Source organism: Nanorana parkeri, unplaced genomic scaffold (genome assembly GCF_000935625.1).
Source record: "Nanorana parkeri isolate BGI_ZX_2015 unplaced genomic scaffold, ASM93562v1 scaffold192, whole genome shotgun sequence".
NCBI classification, from domain to species: Eukaryota; Metazoa; Chordata; class Amphibia; order Anura; family Dicroglossidae; genus Nanorana; species Nanorana parkeri.
The window spans coordinates 1,246,289-1,269,404 of NW_017306460.1; the positions used below are offsets into that span (position 1 = coordinate 1,246,289).

At 44.9% G+C, this 23,116-nt stretch overlaps 1 protein-coding gene across 1 annotated transcript in view; it reads left to right on the forward strand.

Annotated features, from left to right (window-relative positions):
• Positions 1-23,116, forward strand: part of RYK (receptor-like tyrosine kinase) — a 112,156-nt gene that overhangs the window by 47,617 nt on the left and 41,423 nt on the right. Inside the window, exon 10 of the mRNA XM_018555326.1 lies at positions 2,574-2,660. Within this exon, the coding sequence (XP_018410828.1) occupies positions 2,574-2,660 (87 nt within the window). The remainder of the gene's footprint in view (positions 1-2,573; positions 2,661-23,116) is intronic.

The following is a 23,116-nucleotide window of genomic DNA, read 5'->3' on the forward strand; positions in this document are numbered from 1 at the left end:
GTACTGTGCTCAGTGGCGTCACAGGAGGGGTGCGGCCCGCACCCATTGCAGGGGTGACCCCAAAATGACTGAGTCATTTTGGGGTCACCCCCCTCTAAAAAGTTGAGCACTCGCTCATGGACCGAGAGCCCGACTTGTCAGGAGAAGGGAGGTGATCCGGCGGTATACCCGCCGGGTGAACGTCCCCTCTTCTCTCTGCTGGCGTCCCAAGATAGCAGGCGTCGATTAGATGCCGCGCGACGCCCGTGCATTGTAGCAAAGTTTGCTTGGTTTGCAGGCCTGCCCCCTTTTTCTCTTAATCCAAGTCTGGCTGAGATTGGGATTAAAGGAGAGGTCGCATTTTATAAATGTACTTTAAATGAATACCCAGTTAGAATAAATCACTGGTAATTGGGCATATTATAATTTTGTACATACAGTTTACTTTTTGTGATGTAGCATGTGAGTGTACATACTGTCTCGGGCTTTGGGGGGTTTGTTTTATTCAGCATCATAAGAGCATCACCCTTTAAAAGAAAAAAAAAGATAAATTCATATGTAGATTCTTACAATCTTTTGTAGTCTTCCCGTTTTTTATTTCCTTGTGGAAAAAAACAAATAAACATTAGTCATGTAAAATGTCTTGTTCCACTGAAAAGGATTTGACGTCTATTACGTTGTCTGCTTGTCAAATAATGCCGGGTAGCCACATTATAATCCAAGGTTTGCTTTTACCATAAAATCATTTATCAGCTATGACGTCTTTAAGGTAAGGCCAAGTCTCGGCTTGTTCTTAACCATTTTACTTACGCATGATCCTATAGGTATGACAAACAGCCTAAGGAAGGTTATTGAGGCCTCCAGTATTGCACAGTACCAAACAGCAGTCATTTCTGTCATGCTGACCTGGATTGTTTTATTTTTTACAGGAATTGACTTTAAATTCATTAACTGTTCGGTATTATGGTTTTTATAGGTTGTTAGAAGTTTTACAACTAAAACAAACTGCTTCAGGCATTAACTACCTCCCGGCCAGCCGCTGTGTATACACGGCCTGCCGGGAGCTTCTTGGATGTAACTGGGCGTGTATACACGTCCTGTTACATCCGCCCGCGCGCGAGCGGGAAATCCCCGCTATTTGAAAAGAGGCAGCGATGCCCGTTAATATACAAGCGATCCGCCGGCTAAAGGCTCCAGGAAAAAAAACAAAATTTATACACTGAGTTGGATGTGTTCAATATTAAAAAGCTGTGTGTTGTGTGGAGGGCCCCTGCAAAGTATATCAAATCTGACTTTGATGCATGCAGTCTCTTGCACAGAACGCTGAGCTTACACGCACTGAGGGGAGGAAGGGATGCAACTCCAGCAGTGAGGTGCTCTGGGCCCATTACCCAAACCTTCTCATTATTGCCAATTTACAAAATGTCTTGTATTTTTTTCAAACAATATAAGGCTTTCTGTCATTGGAGGAGTAGAGATGTCACGTTCCCTCCTTTCCTACTGCAGTCACAGAATGCCTTGTATTGTTTGAAGAGATCTGTGAATGGACAATAGTGAGAAGGGACAGGCGATGTGATTAGAGCACCTCACTGCTCAAGTTGCATCTTTCACTCACCTCAGTGCCCAGAAGCTTATGTGCAGGAGATTGCAGGAGACTGCATGCTGCAAGGTAAACATTTGTTTTACTGCACATGGCTTTTTAATGATTTAAATTATCGTTTTTGTAAATTATCTTTTTTTGGGGGGTTTTCCTGGAGTGTGACTTAAATATAGGCACTAGGGTTGCACAGATGCCAAGTACAGTACTCGGTACAAGTACAGATACTTTTTGAGCTCCAAGACTAGACTAGAGAAAAATTAAAAAATTAGGAGGCAGATGTCATTTGTAAGGAGCACACGGAGCTCCTGGATTTGTACATCTGTTTTAATGTACGATTTTGTTTTTATAAATATAAAGGGATGCACAGATACCAGTTTTGCGAGTACGTGTACTGGTACTTGCCGAGTACTTACAAGTATGAGTACTGATACATTTTTGTTTGTCATGTGACAGTTTTTCTAAAACAATACAGACTAATGATTCCAGGACAGTGGTGGAGTGCCAGAGCCCGGTCCCAGCTGCAACCGCTGCAACCCTGGTAGTTCTCATGAAAATGCCAAGTATCTGCACTGGTACTCGAAAAGTATCTGTGCATCCCTAATAGGCACATACCTGCACAAAGTACGTTCTTGTACTCTGAGCTTTTGCACTTCGGTGCTGAAGCTTGCCTTTCCTCTTCCTGTCTCCTCCACAATTTTATTGGCTAGTAAGGCAGCCCATCATGATAAGTAGAAATGTGAGTGGGCAGGATTTGTGGGCAAGGGCCAAAACTAACTAATTCTCAGCGCTTTGCGTTCTAGCATTCCATCATATTTGCAGGCTTGTAGGGGCTCCTCTAGGATTCTGCACTTTATACCTGCTGCTATTTTTTGCCTTTGCTTTATGTTCTAGTCTTTCTCTGTGTTTGTTTATTTTTTAAACAATCCCTTTCATTTTATACGCCTTAATTTGGTAATGGCTGTTGCTCATGCCGTTTTTTTTTTTTTGTACATAGGTACATTTGGTCGAATCTTTCACGGTATCCTAGTGGACGAGAAGGACCCTACGAAAGAGAAGCCAGTCTTTGTAAAAAGTGTGAAAGGTAAGTCACTCATGTTGAGGCTCCATTGTAGCTGACTAATACAGTTTTACTAAAGATGGCAGCATTTAGGCTTTTTGTAACTCTTGCCAAATGATTGACTGTAAGAACACAAAGTACAAGGCTGACGTTATCTTGTTTCTTCCAAAAATAACTTGTGATTGAATTACAGTGTTATTACCAGATTTTCCTGAAAGATATAGTTGTTGACTAATGACCTTTTATCTAAAATAGTCCTAAAGATCTCATCACAATCGCATATCCTAGACCTCCATCCCACCGGGCCTTGTATTACATTGTATTTTTGTAGTGCTTAACTTTTTCTTAGCCCTTCTAGATGGTTCAGCCAAAATGTTAAGTCTCTTAACTATTGTCTTTTTAAATGCTTGCCATGTGCACTAGTTAATCCAAGTTGTGGTGTGAATATAAATTTGCTTGAAAATCTGCCCTGAGCAGTGGTTTTTCCTGACATTTACTTTTCTTTGGTTTCCTCGGGTTAGAATAAATTATTAATTACTGACAATTGAGGTCTTTTTGGCAGAAGGGCAACAGCTAGTGTTTTTACAGAACTGCAAAAACTGCTGAAGGTCTGGAGTTCTGGGCTGTATCAGCGTGGGAGCGTGATTTGGAGATGTTTGACACTGTCGGAGTTTTAGCCAGAGGAGCAATGCATTCCATGCTTTATTTTAAGGAAGGATACTTTGCTGAATCCAAGTTTGAGTTCATTTTGCTTCATGCTGTTGTGTAGGAGTATTCCTTAGTCGCACATTGTCAGTATCGTGCCATATAACCTTGTGTTCAAATTGATTGCTTTTATCTTGCATAAGAAAGTACTGTGGGACCAAATAGATTGTAGCAACCAGGTAAGTTGTGTCAAAATTACAACTGGTCCTTAAAGAACTGGTGATTGGGGCTTGTGCAAGAATTAAAATGTAAAAAGTACTCTGGCATCAATAGAGCTTTCTTAAAACCGTTATTTGCATGTTTCCGTTCGATCACAAGTGTCAAAAATAGGAGTCCCATTTTCATCCATTGAGGGTCACAAGAAGTAATATACTGTTGGGTTATACTGCCACCTAAAGGCGCATTGGACACTGGCAAACACAAAAAACTTGGAAGCTGGACTTCTACCAGCATGCCTCAGTTTTTTGTTTTGTGTCTTAGGAGGATGGACTGTAACAGAATGTGCTAAAGCCCTTTAAATGGGACCTATACTCTGTAGCAGTGGACTCTTTCCTGATGGAGCATGTGGAACAGATGTTCAGAGCCTTACACTTAAGCCTGGATGTTTCCCTGTAGGCCATCACAGTTTGTGTCTCGTATGGTCTGTTCTCCATACAAATACACAGAACACTCTGGTTAAGGTGCTGGGAGGCGAACTTTGTATACAAGCAGTGCCTGATTTGTTTGGTCTTTAACGGAAGGCATCTCTTTGGTTCTACCCTTAACATCATTATCAATATGTATATAACTGGAGTTTAGAGCTTTCACTTGCCTCAACATAAGTCAGAGCGTCCCTCCAGTAGGACGCTAGGCACATAACAAAAAGACAAGACAACCCCCCCCCACACCTGCTGACAAGTCTCCAGTTTTTTGCCTAGCGTCAGGAGTAAGGAGCAAAGTATTTTTCGCTGGGATTCTTCTTCCCTTTTTCCTTTTTTTTGGTTGAATCTTCAAGCAATTGCCGGCTGGGTGACACGCTGGATGTGCATAGATCCTTGTAGTCCGACCCAGTCTGGCCTACGAGCGTATGCAGACTCTGCTCCGGTGGGTCGGCTGCGCCTACTCTATTTCATGGAGTGGCCTGTGGGCGTCTTCCCGGAGGGGTGCATATGACTGTGGGTCTCGGCTGCCCAGTCACTGTACCCTTCACAGGCAGGCGGCGCCCCGGCTACGGTCATGTGGCGTTTAGTCATCCCTGCTGGACCCTGATTTTGGTGCGGTTGTGGTCTGCATTGACGCTCCCAGTTTACTGGTGCGATCCGTACTTCCCAGGGTCTTCTCCTGCGTCCCCTAGGAGGTGAGTATGCTGGACTGGGGGTCTGTCGGAGCCCTGTGCACGGTGACTTGTGCTGTGGCCATTGAACAGTCTGGGCCTGCTGCAGTCGCGGTGGTTGTCACTGGGTCACTGCGGTCGTGTCTGTGGTGGGGCCGCGGAGCTTTCCTCGCTGGGTGCTGGACCCTGAGATGGAGGATGGCTGTTTGGGGACAGCGCCGTTGGACAGCGGGGTGCCACCTTCGTACTGGTGGTGGCTGCAAGTGCGGCCTGCGGGCGAAAAAATTTAGTCCCCGGGTTGTTGCGGCCTAGCGTGTAATGAGTGGTGGGCCCTCCATGGGGCCTTGGCTTGGGCAGTTGGTGCCGGTCCGCAGGGGCCGCAGTACTGAGGGGCGGATTGCCGCCGTGGGTGACCCGTGGCCGAAAATGTAGTCCCCGGCTTTTGCGACCTAGCAGGGAACGGTTGGTAGGCCCCCTTAGCTTGAGGGTGGTGCCAGCCCGCTGGGGCCGCGGTGCTGAACGGCGGATTTCCGCGATTGTGACCTGCGGCCGGAAATTTAGTCCCCGGCTTTTGCGGCCTAGCGGGGATCTGATGGTAGGCCCCTTCGGCAGGGCCTTGGCTCAGAGGTTGGTACCGGCCCGCTGGGGCCGCAGTACTAAACGGTGGATTACCGCGATTGCGGCTGCCGTGGGCCGAAAATTTAGTCCCCGGCTTGTGGCCTAACAGATCGGCCGCTTTGTGCTCCCTGGGAGGGCTTTCTGCTGGGGGTTCCAGTCCGTTGCGGACCAAGGTCAGGTGGCAGGACTCCACAGTCTGCAGTGGTGACCTGTATGTGCCGGTAATGGCCCCCGAATCTAGTCCCCGGCCTGGTGGAGCATGGGCGGCCGCCATTTTGGTTTTGGGCAGCTGCCCTAACTGGTTGTGTAGTTTCCATTTGCGCCCTGAGTGGCTTGTCAGCTGTTTTCTGGGTCACTTTGCCTGGTGCTGGGGAGTGTTTTGACGCCATACTGGGGCGTGAATACACCTTGCTGGGTGGTCTCCGGGACGCATTCCTGGAGGGTGCTGCGGTTTTGGACCCCGAGCACGAAACTACCTCTGGGGCCCTTATGCGACCGGTTCTGGCTTCTGCTTGGTCTCCTGGGCTCTGACAGCATGGGCAACGATGTTGCGTCATGGGCTTGCGGAGAAGATTCTCTGTCCCGCTTATGTGGTATTGACGAACACTTGGTGCAGGGCCTTCGGTATGTCTGTAACTCGCCCCTGGTGCCGAGCCTGTCAGTGTCGGCGGTTACGCTTCGCCGGTTGCTTTGGCTTAAGTGCTGGTCGGCTGACCAGGCTTCCGTGAGAGCTCTGACGGAGCTTCCCTTTTAAGGGGGACCGTTTATTCGGTGCCTCCTTAGATAAGATGATTACAGATTTGACGGGGGGGTACGTGTACCTTTTTTTGCCTCAGCTGCGGAAGGACCAGCGGCGGAAGCCGAATCCCTCTTTTTCTGCTCACGAACGGCTTTTTCGCCCCCCTCAGAGAAGGGCGGTTAGTTCTCCTACCCTTCTTCCTCCCTGCCGAGCGTCCCGGGCGGCCTGAGTCTGCCGAGCCCACCGGCGAGCCCTCGTCCGTATGAAGGGCGGACCCCATCTCTGGGTCCCTGGGTGGGGGGGGCACCTTCGGCTCTTGGTGTTTTTTCTTTTTTTTTTTTTGAGGGGCTCACGTCTCCGACACCTGGGTGCGGGAGCTGGTTTCTTCAGGTTACGAGATCGAATTTCTGTCCCGTCCCGGGAACAGCTTTTTCCCATCCAACTCTCGCCTTCCCCTCCGCGATTGGTGGATCTTCACCCCGCTGTGGCGGACCTCTTGTCTCCTGGGGGTGGTCGTGCCGGTTCCGTCCTCGGAAAGGTTCACGGGATTTTATTTCAACCTGTTTACCCAGCTCAAGAAAGAGGGAGTACGGGCCATCCTGGACCTCAAACGTTGTTCTTCTTTGTGCGGGTCCGCCGGTTTCGGATGGAGCCGATCCGGTCCGTAGTGGCACGTCTCCGGCAGGGGGATCTGCTGGCCTCCATCGACATCAAAGATGCCGACCTTCATGTGCCTGTTTGTGTCTCTCCAGCGATATCTTCGTTTTCGCGGTGGGGTGAGGGCGCTTCTAGTTTGTGGCACAGCCTTTCGGCCGGCCGTCGGCCCCGCCGGTGTTCACCAAGGTGTTAGCCCCGAATCTGGCGCTGTTGCGTTGCCAGGGGTACACGTTCGTGGGTTGTCTGGACGATCTTCTGCGAGTGGAGTTGTTCTTCTCTGGTGTCGGCTCTAGAGGTCGCTGTGCGGTCCTCGGAGGAGTTCGGATGGCTCCTGAACTTCCGGAAGTAGTGTCTGGTGCCTTTCCCTCGACTGGAGTTTCTGGGCTTGGTCCTGGACATTGTTGTGACCCGAATTTTTCTCCATCGGAACAAACTTCTGAAACTCCGTTCCAGTGTGCGTCTGTTGTGGACCCACCGGTGGTCGTCCGTTCGCTTTTGTATGCAGGTCCTGGACCTCATGGTGGCAGTGGGACTAGTTTTCCCTATCCCTGGACAGGGAGCTTCGAGTGTTTTTAGGAGGCGAGGGCTTCCCTGCGGTGGTGGCTTCAATCTCCAGCCTCGGTGCGCGGGGAAGTCTTTCCTGCCCCTGGACTGGACGGTGGTCCCCACGGACGCCAGCCTTTGGGGGCTGGGGTGCGGTCCTGGGCTCCCAGACAGTGCAGGGTCGTTGGTCGCGGGGGGAGTCCTGTCTGTCAATTTTTCCATGTTGGTACTTCGGGCCATTCGCCTATCTCTCCTTCATGGACGATCCGTCCTTCGGGGTCAGTAGGTTCGAGCCCAGTCGGCCAACACCACTGGGGCGGCGTACTTCAGCCCCTGGGGGCGACACAATGTGCGTAGCCGCATGTCGGGAGGTGGCCAGGGTCCTCTCCTGGGCGGAGAGTCTGGTTCTGGCCCTCTTGGCGGTCTACATTCCGGGGGTGGACGATCGGCTGACCGACTACCTCAGTTGCGGTCGGTGGACCCGGGAGGATGGTCCCTACACCCGGTGATTTTTTCATCAGTTTTGTATTCACTGGGGGAAGCCAGACACCTTCTGGTGTCTCGACTCCCCCGGCAGGTGGAGAGGTTCGTTGCCCAGGCTCTAGATACCTGGGCGGAAGCGGTGGAGGCCCTGGTGGCTCCCTGGGAATCTTACGATCTGATTTCTGTCTTCCTCCACTATACCTGTTGCCTCGTCTTCCCCGGCGGATCGAGGACTGTTGGAGACCAGGTCCTGAAGGACCGGGGGTTGTCGGTTGTGGTCATTTTCCACGATGCTCAGGGCGCGCAAAGCGGTTTCTGGGTAGCTATTCCGTCGCCCGTGGAGGGCCTCCGTTGCCTGGTGGGAGGCGGGGGCTCTGTCCTCGCGTTTGTTCTCGGTCAACAAAATTCGTTTTTGCAGCGCAGGGTAGCTCTGGGGTTGGCCTTTGTGCACAGTGCAGGGCCAAATTTCTACATTGGCTGTGCTTTTCCAACGGCCCTTGGTGTCTAATGCCTTGGTTCAAATTTTTGTGCAGGGGGGTTACGCGTACTGCTCCCCCTGTCCGCTCGCCTTTGGCCTTCCATCCACGCCTTTGTTTGGTTTTATTGGGTGGATGTTTCGGCATCGGTGGATGCTGGTTTGGGGCGTAAAGTGTTGCAAGCGGCTCCTTGAGAGGTCTTTTGGGGGTTTTTGGTTGTTTTGCCCATCCCTCCAGTGTATTGCTGCTTGGTGACGTCCCTACCATACAGGATCTACGATCTGGTGCCCTGTGTCCTTCAATGAACGAAGAGAAAATAGGATTTTTGTACTCACCGTAAAATCCTTTTCTCTCCGTTCATTGAAGGACACAGGTCCCGCCCTCTATATTGGGTGTGTACTCCTAACTGCTTGTTACTTACTAGAGACTTGTCAGCAGGTGGGGGGTTTGGCCACCAGCAGGGGCCGCCCCTAGGCTGGCTTTGTCTTTTGTTATGTGCCTAGCGTCCTACTCCTGCAGGTGGCGATATACCCTACCATGCAGGATCTATGATCTGTTGCCCTGTGTCCTTCAATGAACGGAGAGAATTTGATTTTACGGTGAGTACAAAAATCCTATTTATTTGCTCCCTTGTGATCTCCTAAAGTCACTGTGCCAGTGCGGTCTCAGAACCATTTAGCCATTTCTCACCCTGGCCACCTCCCTCTACGACTTTAAACATGTGAGGTCATCAGTTGGGCTTGGCATCCTTCTGATTCACCACCCCTGTCTCTCCCCTAGAGGGATACTCTGACCTATACAGTCAGATGGGACCAGTACTTTCTGATCGCTTTCCCGTCAGGGCTCGGACTTATCCATCTTTCCCCGACACATCTAGTATTCTTCAGGGTGTGGACTCCAGTGTCTGCCTTAGTGTCTTCTCCTGGAATCCACATTGTGGGACACTCGGAGGACCTCCTGTGAAGAGATCAATCTCCATGTGCCTTCATGGGCAACACCTCCCTGATGGGCCTCCTACCTCCGAGTCTTCTGGATCTTGCCTGGTCAGGAATTGGTGTTGGAAACTGCTCTTTGCCTGCAGACCATTTTAACCAGTATGGGCCTTCAGTTAAAGGGTCTACAGTATGATTGCCTGCATGCCCTCTCACTTGGTTAGGGAGTTACCTGTTCCTCAGGGAGAGTCGGGCACCCCTCTATTAAACACTCCTTTTTTTTTTCTCCAATCTCTTCGACTTTCCTCCTACATTTGTGGATCCAGCTTCTGAGCAGACTAGGTGTGCCTGTGACTTTACAATGCTTCAGAATAGGCAGGTTGTTCAGGCAAACTCTCATTTTAGTGTTTGTCCGAGGAATGTCTTTTTCTTCAGGTTTGTGGGAGTTGAGCTTGGTTCTTAGCCCTTTCAGATCTATATTCCTCTGTTGTAAAGTGAGGGGATCTACCAGCTATCTCCTGTCTACCCCTTGTATATAAATATTTAATGTACCTTCCCTATTGGTCATGTTGATTCCAGGGGATCGAACATTGGTTGGTACAGGCACCACCACCAATTGCTCTTGAATTTACCTCTGATTCTGTCATCCTCTTGATTTTCTTCCTGGTAAGTTTTTACTTTTGTGAGGTGAACATCTGCCCTGGCAGTTCTTCCAGTCATGCACCCCATTTTCACCTTTTGGATCTAGGGGTTGGGTAAGATCAGGATTAGAGCCTTTTCTATCCTATGGTCTTCCCTTGGACATGCTCTCTTTATTTTCTTGGAGGGTATTGATCTGTATATTGTCACATTGCTTATGTACAGTTAGTCACAAAAAAAGTGACTACCAGATCCAGAAAGAAAGGGACTGAAGTTTCAGCCACTAAATCACCCAAATCGACCCTTAAACACTACCCTGTATGTGAGACTGAAAAGGCCATCAACATAAATCAAAAACACTGTTCAACCCTACATGCTATATGAATGTCAATAGAGGTCAGAGGAAAATGCCCAGGAAAAATCATCAGTTTATGGTACAAAATTCCAATTTGAAAAAGCATAGCAACCAAAAAAAGCTGTAACACCATCTCAAAATGAGCAATATAATAATCCAAGCCGAAGCTTTTACATTTGGCACCCTGAGGTTACTGATGTTAGCTTTTGCTTCTTACATATTTACTTGTTTTCAGTATTGAATTTCAAGTGATAGAGTTATATCCCTGAGTTCTCCTCTTAATCCTGCAATTGTGTAATGGATAGTTTGAACACCTGGAATGGATATTCACTAACAGAGTATGATAGACGTACAGGAAGAGTGTGTGCCAAGTGTATGTTTCACATTTAAGCTTGAGTATATGCGAAGGCCTCTGCAGCTGACATCTTCAGATGTTCCTATACGTTATGCATAAATGATGAGCTCTGTTAACATGCACTACAAACATTTTTTGTTTCTGCAGTTATAACCTCACTCTTGGAACAGAATAGTTTAATGCAGAAATTAACCACGTCAGGACTCTATGATATACCTGTACGTCCTGGTTTGGCTACATCAATGATCTTTATAGTTTTTTCTTTTTTTTCAGCAGGCGATGCTTGTTATGGACTAGTGATCTGGGCAACTGCACTGTGAATGTGCTGTACCGCCACCCTACAGGTACAGGTGTCGAATAGACCCCTGATGTCTCCGTAAAAAGAACCTGTCCACTCAAATTGCTAACACAGGGGCTTGTTAGCCCCTTTGTGCTAGCGTTAAAGTTAGGTAAAAAAAAAAATTTCAATCAACCCCTCCATCTACATGGAAGTAAACGTGCACGTAGGGCATGCATGTGCTCATAAACAACGCTTTCACCACGAATGTTCAGTATCAACATGAACATCGGATAGAACAATAATTCCAGAGCCATAATTCACTGTTAGCGCTGAACTGATGAGCAGTAATGGCATTTAAATTGTCTCATATGGACAATTTGGAGTACCATAGTTTTTCACCAATGCATACTTGACATGTTTGGTATCTATTTACTTGATATGGCACCATCCTTTATTTTTTTTACCAAACAAATTGGGTATTCTATTGTTTGTGTGCACTAAAATTGATTTTTATTTTTTTGTTCTTAAAACTATAATTGACAAATCTTTGCACAAATATCGTGTGACATAAAAACAATTCGGCAATCTTTTTTTTTTTTTTTTATTTTGTTCATGACCTCTGCTTTTAGAAAACTATTATTGGTTGGGGGTTTAAAGTAATTTTCTATTCAAACATTAGGGAGGATTGGATCATTTTGTCATGTTTTTGGGGATTTTTTCACTGCTTACCCTCTATTTGTCCTGGTAACAATTGTCACCAAGACAAAGTGAGAGGAAATCCAAAAACTCTTGTTGACACCAGAGCAAGCGATGAGGGAGAGTTGTTGAATAAGGATACCTGCTCCTGTAGCCAGCTTTCTTAGAGGTCACAGAAAGTGAAGTTAAATCCTTTCCAGGGGTAGAGGGACATCGGAAAATAACCTGATGAGTTTTAACCCTTGTAATCCGTGTAAATGACAGGATATAGCCCATACGAGGAGGAAAGATTTTAATTTGATATCCTATGCTGTGCATGCAAAGACTACGTGCAGAATTCTACAAGTCAAGCTGTTTCTTAATGCTTCCTTGTACATGTTGCTGGCAAGCTGTTTTGAGTTCTAATTTCCATAAGTTCTTTATGTATATGGGATGAGATATGAATAAAGTTTGCTGGGACTTGGCGGTGAATTAATATGCTTTATGCATATTCAACAGAACTGCGTTATCCTACACCTCCAGCGGTATTTAGATTAATCTTCTGAATTCCTACTGGTCCTTTTGACAGACAGTAGGGATGTGTACTGCACAAAGGGAAAACCTGTCGGTGTCTAGATCAAAACCAAAATAAGTCTAGCTTTTGGCTTGGATATTAATAATGTAATTCAACCTCTTTTCTCTAAAACACACAGACTAATTTTCAGTGCATGTCAAGGGAATCCCTTCGACCTTTCTGCTTTTCTGTTTATTAATCTATCTTTCTGGCTTGCAGTGTTCTCCCTTGGTACGATTGAGCAGATCCCTGCTCTGTGTGAGGTTGTCTACACAGACAGATGCCAAAACCAAGCATCTAGAGTCATGCTGCTGGCCTCTAATTACCTGCTGTAGTAAACTTGAATTGAAGCCAGTTTGCCAGTATTCACAAACAAACGGAATTTGTGAAAATAGAACTACAAGAGCTTTCTTTTCTTGACTTGTTTCTAAAGTTAGTGACACTAAACTATGGGGTTAAACCTTTAAAAATGCATTTGAGTACCTTTTTTAACTAGTCACAAAAATGCATCTTATTTAGAGCTGCAGCTAACGATTAGTTTCAAAATCGATTAGTTAGCCGATTGAGTTCGATTAATCGGTTAATCTGATAAAAATAAGATACATTTTTAAAAATGGCTCCAGTGATGGGCTACTTGTTTTGTATTGAGATTGTAGTCCATCACAGGAGCAAGCTTGGAGCGGTGGAAGTAAATAAGAAAAAAAAAGTGTGGTGTGCAATATAGTAAAATGATATAGCAATGAATGCAGAATGGCATCGGCTATAGAGGACTACAAATCCATAATTTGTTGTACTCTATAGCTGGCGGTATTCTGCATTGCGCTGTATAATGTACTATTGCTGGGTTTTGTAGTCCTCTATAGCTAGTGGTATTCGACATTGCACCACTGTATAATGTATTGCTATGATTTGTAGTCCTCTATACAGCGCAATGCAGAATACCACCAGCTATAGAAGGATACAACAAAAAATCTCAGCAATAGTACATTATACACTGTATGTATAATGTACTATTGCTGAGATTTTTTGTTGTATCCTTCTATAGCTGGTGGTATTCTGCATTGCAGCAATAGTACATTATACATACAGAGTATAATGTACTATTGCTGGGATTTGTAGTCCTCTGTATAATATACAGCACAATGTACCATCAGCTATAGAGGAATACAATTCCCAGCAATACATTATAGAGCACCATGTGGGGGGGAGTGCAGGCTTACCTGAGCAGTCTTCCAGCAACTTGCTTCGGAGATCGGGCCTGTCTATCGGCGATTGCCATCCCCCCACACCTGCTCCTCCTTACTTCTCCCCGCGTCCCTGTGCCAATTGTGGCTGTGGGAGGGCAGTGAGGCGGGGAGGAGGTGCAGCTTGTGGATGCGGGCGGGTCTGGCAGTGGCAAACGTGAGGTGGGGAGGAGGTGCGGAGCGTCAACAGGGCCAACTAACCAGAAGCCAATTAATCGATGATTGAAAAAGTTGCCAACTTTTTCAATCGATTTATGTCGATTTAGTTGTTGCAGCCTTAATCTTATTAGTGTGTCACTCAGCTGTAGATCCTCAAATCATCTCTGAATTGGTGCTGACACTGTCCTTCCTTCTGGAGGGGGGCTACTTTTTGTTTTCCATGGTCCCTGTGTGTGTTGTAAGGTACTCAGCGCTCCAAGCTCACTCCCATAAGAGACAGGTCAATCTGATTTGTTGCACCCAACACTCCTGAATGTTGAATTCATCTTCCTGCAGGGTTCACCATCACACCTGAAAGGCTTACTTTGCATAGTGAGAGCCTAGGAATTTCCGTCCTAGGAAATAGTGGAACCAATCCTGTCTTTCCTCCAGTCTGGTCTGGATCTGCATCTGGCTTTGAGCACCATCGAGGATCAGATTCCAGCCCTTGCCATTTTCTGCTTACTCCTTGCACTCCATTGCTCTCCCTGTACATTTTTCCAATGACAACTTTGTTCTTTCAGCCCTTCAGAGGCTACCCTTTTAAACCCATCATGGACACTTCTGCTTCTCTCCACCAGCTGGCCTTTCTCGTTATCACTTCCGTGAGGTGGGTTTCTGGTTTAGCAGTCTGATTTGCAGGGCTGCCATCTTGTCTGGAAAATAATTTTCTTGTAGTCCAGAACTCGTGTTTCTCCCATCTGTTCATTATGAGCTCCCTGATTGGTACTAAATTAATCCTTGCTAGCATTGGGAGGAGGTTTACTACCGCTGTCTTTGTAGTTTTTTTTGCCATTGTCAAATCACCTCAAGGTGGCAGTAGAACCCCTTGTTAAGACTGATCTTGTGTCCTGTACTGGAGTCCAAGAAAAGAATATTACAGGCAACGCAAAATCTTTCTTTAGACTCTGTGGCCTGTGTAATCCACATCATTGTTCTCCACCAGTGCCATTCATGAAGGATTGCTGAAGTAGATTCTGGTGTAAATGTGAAAAACAAGCAAAGCCATATAATTAGGGATGTCCCGATGCCACTTTTTCAGGCCCAAGTACAAGTACATCCCCCTCATGTACTTGCCGATACCAATTACCGATACTTTTTCTTACCGATACTTTTTGTTAAAGGGACAGGTGACTTTAAATGATCACTGTTCCCCCGAAAATAAGACCTACCCCGAAAATAAGTCCTAGTACTATTTTTGCGAATTGCTAAAATATAAGAGCTACCCTGAAAATAAGACCTAGTTGTGACCAATCCCAGGGCCGATGGTGGCATAAGGGGGAACTTTAAGAGTCGTGGGAGAGGCGGGAGAATCACGGTGCCAATGAAGCCAGCGCTATAGGAAGCGAGGCGGCAGCGGAGGGAGCAGAGCCGCACAAGCCGATGCTTCCTCTATAGCACCGGCTCCTGTCACAGGCGAAGTGATACCAAATGCACTCTGCCTGTGAGGAACCGATAGTGAAAGTGCGTTTCGCTCATTCTGGTTCCCAAATTGCTCACCCTATTAACTTTGCCACTTTGGATTATTTAATTTGGATTTGCATTAACTTTGGATTGCACATTAAAAAAAAATAAGACCTACCCCGAAAATAAGACCTAGTGTGTTTTTTTGAGCCAAAAAAATTATAAGACAGTGTCTTATTTTTGGGGAAACACGGTACATGTACATATAGAGTGCCTGCAACAATACATTTACAATTATCCTCTGCTAACATGAATGGGTTAAATGATCCCTAGTACAGGGCTCCATACAGATCATTTAATCCATTCATGGTATGTATTGTCTGCACTGTATTAGCAGTATATACAGTATATGTAATATGTATATACATGTAATGCATATACAGTATATACTGCTAATACAGTGCAAACAATACATCATTGCTTAATAAATCCCCCCCAAATCTGCCCTCACTCACTGTCCGTGTGCCGGAGAGAGCGGGGACGCGTCAGCGGCAGTGCTGGACCAGTGGGAGGAGCTCCAGGTGGGGTCATAATTTAGCTGGCTTAGAGGTGCCTGCCCGCTAAATTAGAACCCCACCTGGAGCTCCTCTCGCCTGACCAGCGTGCCGCTGACTCATACCTGCTCCTGACTGGCCGCTGCGGGGGGTTTTTTTTTCTTACTTACCTCGCCAGATGACCCCGCTCGGAGCGCCGCCCACCGGAGCAGCAGTGACTCGACGCTCGGCGAGTTAAGTAAGAAGAAAAAAAAAAAACATAGCGCAAGCTTCGGCGCTAGGCTTCGGGGCATTTTGACAAGTACAAGTACTTGTCAAAATGCCCTGTATCGGGCCCGATTCCGATGCTTGCATCGGTATCGGGACATCCTTACATATAATAGAATAACCATCAGAAAATCGGAGCAGTTGGCAACCAATCAACTTTTCTTTCATTTGCAAAGCTTAAAGTGACCTTTTTAAAGGCAACTTTTTTTTTTTTCCCCTCTCCCCAATGTTAATTAAAGCACTTACCTTAAATGATGTGTCTTAATCTGATCTTCTTTCCTGATGTTTTCAGCCTTCTCTCCAGCGCTACGGCGGCTGTCCGATCCAGCGCTGACTCCTCTGGGCTTGCTGGCACTTCCTGTCCCACGGTGTCTGCATGCGGGTGCACACGTCCATAGACTTATCTTGCGTCCCTCCTTGCTTCACGGCCGAAAATGTGAACTGCGCACGCCCCAAGATCCTTTGCGACCGCTCGAGAATTTTCACATTTTCGGACGGGAGCGCACGGGGAAGACGCAGGTAAGTTTTACCACTGTTAAAGCGTTTTTTTTTTTTACTTTTTGCATACATCTACTGCTTGCCAGCAGTAGATATATACAATAAAAAGTTTATTGATGACCCCCCCCCCATCCCTGAGTATTTTTGCCAACCACATACTGGCATATCTTTGACTTTTCCTATTCTCAAATTCAAGCCCCAATGTTTAGTAGTTTAGGCAGTTTTTAGCTTTTGCAAGTGTGTTTACAAAAATTTCTAAGATGGGTTCCAATGACACAAGAGCTGCCTCGCTGCTCTTCTGAGCCCCCACTCCAGAAAAGCAATGCATGCTGAGGGAGAAATCCATTCAAGGGCTCAGAATATACTTTTTTTTATATAAGCAGTTCTATATGTGTCAATATGGCTAAATCAGATAATAAACCAGAAATGTCTCTGCTCAAATGTTGTGCTGAGCCTTGACTGGGCAGTACATTGGTACCTTGGTTCACGAACTTAATTGGTTCCACGATTCTGGTCGCGAACAGAATCACATTTTCCCATGGGGTTCAATGTAAATGATGATAATCTGTTCTGAACCATATTGAGAAAAAAAATTTTAACCACAAAAATATAAAACTAAGTACAGTATGAAGAGAGTGAACACTAACCTTGGGGCGACTTATGGCATGGAGGACTGAAAGGTGGGTGGGGAGGAGGTTATTGTTTGGAGGGAGAGTCCCCCTCCATAAGAACATGGGGGTGATCTTCAGGGGTTTCCTCTGTTCTTTGTCTCTTAGCTGCAGGGTGAATTTTGGTTTCTTCTTTTGCTACATTAGCTGCTTTGATGGCATCTTTATTCTTCAAAATAGTGGAGATGGTCGACTTCGCCATCTTGTACTCCGAGGCCAGATCAGTCACACGAATACCACGATCATGCTTTTCTACAATTTCCTTCCTCAATTCAATGGTTATTTTCTTCGAAACCTTCTGGTTATTATTCTTGCTCCGCACATTCTTGTCAGTTCTCTGCGCTTTTTTCCCCACCACGATTGCTCTGCACTTTCTTGGGAGCCATGCTGGATTGAATACAGTAATACTGTACAGTACTGTGCTACAAAGCACACAAAAAAGCTTCACAGTAAGTGTCCACAGCCCTGTCTGCGACCACAATCTCCAGTGCAGGAAGCCAAAACCATGTGTCAGAGCAGGGAACATGGTCATGTTCGTCAACCGAGGCAGAGTTCGCAAACAGAGGCAGCATTTTGACAAACTTTCTGGTCGCGAACCGAATTGTTCATGAACATAAGCGTTCGTTAACCGAGGTACCACTGTACTCTGATCTGTTTCCAGTCATTTATGAAGCAGTAGGAGGTTACATACGCCGGCTCATTTCACCCACAATCTCTTGAACCTCTTTACTATGCAAATATATTTAGTGTTTAGACTGGACTCATCAGTAGCGCTGCATGTGTGTAAATAGCTTAGCGTATGGTCAAACCTATTGCAAAACCAAAGCTGAAATAAGAAGCATTTATTGTATGTATTCGACCATTTAAACTCTGCAGTACAGAGCACAAAACACGTTTTATTAAGGGTGAAGTGAAACTTTTGACCTCGGCTTGTTATACCCTATTATTTAAAGAATCCAATTATTTTGTGTTCCTCTGAGAATTGTCTTTCCCTTCCTTTGTTGTGAGTTATAGATAAAAGTGGAACCCAAAGTTCTAGATGAAGTGATACATGCATATGAACGTGGCTTGGGTGGGTCACTTCTTTTTCTTTACCACCATACCCTTTCATTAAAAGGCATTTATTTGTTTCCTTGTTTTTCTATACTCGTCCCTTCGTGCTTTTCCCAAACTAAAATACTTTTTTTTTTCTAAGTTGCTCTTCGAAGTGAATTTATAGTGCATTGTATATTGGCAGAATAGCAGCTTTGCTTGCGTGGAGAAACAGGAGGAAATAATATTGATAAGAAAATATAATACGGATGCTGGAACTGTACACTCCGATAAGATTTGTGTTTCCTCATGCAATCTTGCAAAATGTCAGTCTAACACTCCACAATCCAACAATAATAAATCTTGCCGCTTCACTCCAGCCACTAGGAAACAATGGCAAAGTAAAGCGTTGAAGGTGACATATTTTTGCTTATCGATTGCATTCCAGTTGAAAGAAGGCTTCAGACTAAGCCATGGGGGCCAGAGAACAGGACTGCTAATGCTTTTTCCTGTTGCCCCATTGCTTTGCAAAGTTGTTATTGGTATCTTTAATAATAATCACAGAAATAATGTTCTGTATAATTGAAGTCCTATTTTATTTACCTCCTTGAAGAGAATGGATATTGGTTTTAAACGGAATATCCTTATGTTCAGGGGGGAAAAAATACTTTTTTTATGGGGTGGGGCTAAATATGAAATTGTATTTTTTTGGCAGCAGTAATGAAATGTAGACAACAGACTACGCATCTAATGTCATGCATCTGTAACATCATTAGAGCTCTTACAGTTGTTGGTTATCTACTTCTTAAATTGACTCAAAGCGGTTCATGTGCTTTCATTACTGAATCTGGCATGATGCATTGTTGTTTTTTCAGTAAATGTGCAGTCTGCTTATTTGCAGTTAGTAGGCAAACTGTTTGTAAAAGCATTTATACAAATCATCCTTGCGTGGAATATACATGAATTCTATCATGTCTTCTAGCTGTTCTCTCTTGATACCCACTTGAGTGTCTCCACTTGTTGCTTGCTCATTCTTGTGCTTTCCTTTTAATGAAGATCAAAGGCTCTCTTCCAGTTTTAAAGTTGTCTTAGAGCGTGCATTAAGGTACAATAGGAATCGTATGAAGGATGACAAGTGTGAAATGCCGTTACAACCTTGGGCATACATTCTTCTGTTTTCAGTGATTGCAATGTAGGCAGAATAGATGTTTGATGGAAGTCATATAATTAGCTGTTGAGCAAGATATAGACCTCGATATGGCCTTGAAGTGATTTTAAATTCTTTCTTTGTTTGGCCACTTGGATGATGAATGTGGTATTCCCATGTTATGAAACATTAAATCTGTAATAAAGTCTGTATGGTATGGTGACTTGGTTGCAATAGATGGGTGAATGTATTGTTGTATAATTGAGGCAAAAGGCACTTTTGCACAAGTATCTAAAGTAGTAAGATGGCTTGGAGGACATGGGCAGCAACAAAACTAAAAATGTACCATTTTCATTGGTTTACACTTTGTGTTATCAACACTTGTGAGCTTTTGGTTAAAGTGACATTAAAGGAGAACTATGAGGTGAGTGCTTTTCACTCACCTCCATAGTTCTAGCCGACCTGTGACAATGAGACTGTCACAGGTCGGCTCAGTAGATCGAGACACCTCTCGATCCTGTCACAGCTCTCTGCCGTGACAGAGGAGGGGCTGGATTCTCCCCGCTCCGATCCACCAGTGCTGACTGGCGGATCGGACGGGGGAGGGGGCGGGTACAGCTGGCTCTGCCTCTAGATAGGCAGAGCCAGCTGTCACGCAGCTGGGCAGATCCAGACATAATAAGGTGGCGGGAGGATGCTAGTTTGTGTCCTCCCGTTACCCTAAGGAGAACTATGGGGAAAAGCCCTAACCCCATAGTTCTCCTTTTAAGTCCAGATGTATTTTTTTTCCCCTTCCCAATCCTGCTGTAGGGAATTACCTTAAATGATGCCTCTTGATTCGATCATCTTCTTTCCTGTCCTTGTCAGTTGTTCCTCCAACGCTGGTGTGGGTCTCCGATCCAGCGCAGGCTCCTCTGTCCTCTTCTCTGATGTCCCACGGAGTCTGTGTGGCTGCACGCTGCCCCATAGACTTTACCTTGTGTCTCTCCTCTCCTCCCGGCCGAACATCTGATCTGCGCCTGCCCCAAGATCCTTTTGCGGCCGCCCGAGACTGTTCAGATGTTCAGACGGGAGCACGTGCCCAAGACACGGGTACATTTTTAAACTCTTTTTAAAAGGTGTTTTTTGTTTTTTTATGTTTTTGCATATATCTACTGCTTGCTACAGTAGATATATGCAAAAACCGCTGGGGGTTTAAAAAACCCCTTTAAATGCAGCAACTGAACTGAAGATGGAGGAGAATAGAGAAGGGAGTCGGAAGCTGATATCCAGTCGGTGGCCTGTATAGTCCAGTGTAGAACACACACAAATTAGGCAGAATGCACCCTTTACTAGTTTCTTAATGGTAGAATCCATCCAATTTATGGCTGTTGTCTTATATTTCCATTCATAACTAGAAATACTTGTTACATTGTACGAACCATTCTTTTAGATGCTTTTTGCCAGTGATGCTTAAGTCCCTTCTATGCTTTAATGCTATAAGGTAATCTATTTTATTTTGTTTTCATCATAGCAATGTTATATAAGTGGTAAAAAATAGTCAATATACACCACAATCTGTGTGTACCCAAAACTGGGTGAAATCATAGTATAGCTTTGGGTGCAATATGACCATATGGTAATACTGCTTCTAATTGGACAGTGGGGCTTAGATAACCAGAGTTCGGCAGCTTTCCACGAAGTGGAACACATCTTTACTCCCTTGTGGTAAAACACCTTTCCAGTAAAACGGGGATCATTCGACTTGAGAAATCTACACAGAATTAACCAAGAAAAGTGACTAATAGTCCAAATATATTATGAAATATATATGGTAAATACACTAGAACATTCCAAGGCATTTCAGGGACTGAACCACCCCCTTCATCAGGGCTAAGATTGATCCAGATTTTTTTAAATAGAATTTCAGTTTATACTAGTTGCCAATCAGGAGGTTAACAGATGTTTGAAGAATGTATGTATTAGGAGTCTGTGCTAATTGGACTTTAAAATGGTCCCATACATATTTTTTTTTTTTTCTTGATCAGCCCATGGGCCCGAACAAGAGAAAACCACTCGATTACCTTATCCAAGCTAAACGGTGTGCATGGAGGAATCTTCTCAGCTGACTGCAGCCAAGCAACCATTTTCTACCCAGCTCTTTCAATTTTTCAATCAAACTTGTTGAGCCAGGTGGTGTGGGGAGGGATACCCGTGGTTAGAAGTGTGACTGAGTCACAGGAAAGTCTGAAATACTAAAAGTATATGGGCAGTTTTACTAGATGCTTTGTTCATGTAGTTAGCGGCTGTTAAATGGTACCTGTATTAAAAGGCTAGCGAGAGGTGTTTAAGGATTCTTTACCTTATGCTGCCCTCAGGGAGTGCATAGCTAGTTATTCACTTAGTACAAAGAAACACTTTCAACTAAGTAAAACGTTTTACCAAATAGTTGAAATGGTTTCTTGTTCAACCTAAAAGGCCTGAAAGCTGTTCTGGAAGAGTGCGGGTTTACTTCTGAACACAATCTCGTGGAACTTGACAGTATTAAACTGCTTTGCTGTAGGCAATGTTTCAGGGATGTTACTAGACGGGTACGTGAGCCTGCTGGGGGTCAGCCATTAATGCAAATCTTAGAAAAAAGATTTTGAATAAGGAATGTTTCAAATACCATTCCTTTTAACAACTTAATGACCAGGGCTTTCACTCCCTTGTGGTACATTTGTAAAATAACCCAAACTAATGTCAGAAAAGACACTTGCCTGAATTGCAGTGTTCTTCTCCTTAATTTTTTTTAATCTGGCGTAGCTCCTCCCGCACAACTGAATAATCCAATCACAAATCCTTTGACAGGATCTGTGAAGGAGATTAATATTAAGTTGGTTACAAGAGTGTCTTATTTGACATTCGTTTGGCCTTATTTTACAAATGTACCACAAGGGAGTGAAAGCCCGGGTCATTAAATTGTTAAAAGGAATGGTATTTGGAAGAACACATTCCTTATCCAGACAAGTTGCGTCCGTCACCATGGATCTCAGTGGAATACAAGTGGTTTGATGTCACCACTAATTTGCTCCATTTAGTCTTCCTCCTGTCCCTGTACGCAGTCTCCATCTCTACCGAGGTATCAACATGGAGTTAAACAATCTACAGGTACTAGAGTGTTCTGATCACGGTTGCAATGCTTTACTGGCTCCAATGCCAAAAAATAATAAATGCACATTTTTTTCTTATAAATAAGTGTGCATTTATTATTGATCACATGATCATTTTGCAAGGGAGCATAATTTAGATGTAGCACACACATTTCCAACCTTTTCCTGTAGACAGTCAAGGGAATTCAAAAAGAGTGTTAAACATAAGAAAAGGGTGTCAAGGTTACTGGAATGGTGTCATTTGCGCCACATTCTTGTACAAGGCTGCATAGCATTCATGAATTTGGCACAAACCTATGAAATTGGTGTTGGCTTGCGAGACAACTTTGGACAGAGAAGCAACTTATCTATGTACTTTATCAGTTTGGATTTATCTGTCCCAAAGTGTCACATGCGAGTCAGATTTTTAGTTGGATCCTCCAGTCTCAAGGAATCTCTCACCTCTGAGGTATGTGTCCCATACTGCAACAGAGATGTACAATATGAAAGTGGGACAGATTAGTTACACTAAAAAGTACTTGGTCTTGCTCTGCATCACTTTTCGTATTACCAAAGTGTTGGAGTTTACTTATGGAATTTGTCGCAAGCACAGCTCCAGAATGAAATATGGCGCAAATAAGTACTTTAATTTGGCACAGGAGTCGGTAGAAGTCTGGAAAATGGTGCAGCATGTTTTTAGAATTTGGCGCAGACATTTCTTATCCTGCATTAGAACTGGAATTCTGGCTCCAAAGCAACAATTAATTATCCTGAGTGTGGGGTGCAGCATGTGCATTTCATGTCCAGATACTTCCAACAAGATAAAATGCACTAGTGATTTCAATTCTTCCTGAAGAAAACTTTACTTTTTCCATTCTGTGATTGGTGAGGAGGGACGAGGATGTGACATCTCCCCTCCCTTCAGTCACAGAATGGCTTGTAGCGTTTAAAAATAATACAAGACAATTTCTGAATTGAGGATAGTGAAGAGGGGTAGGTGATGCGATCAGAGCGA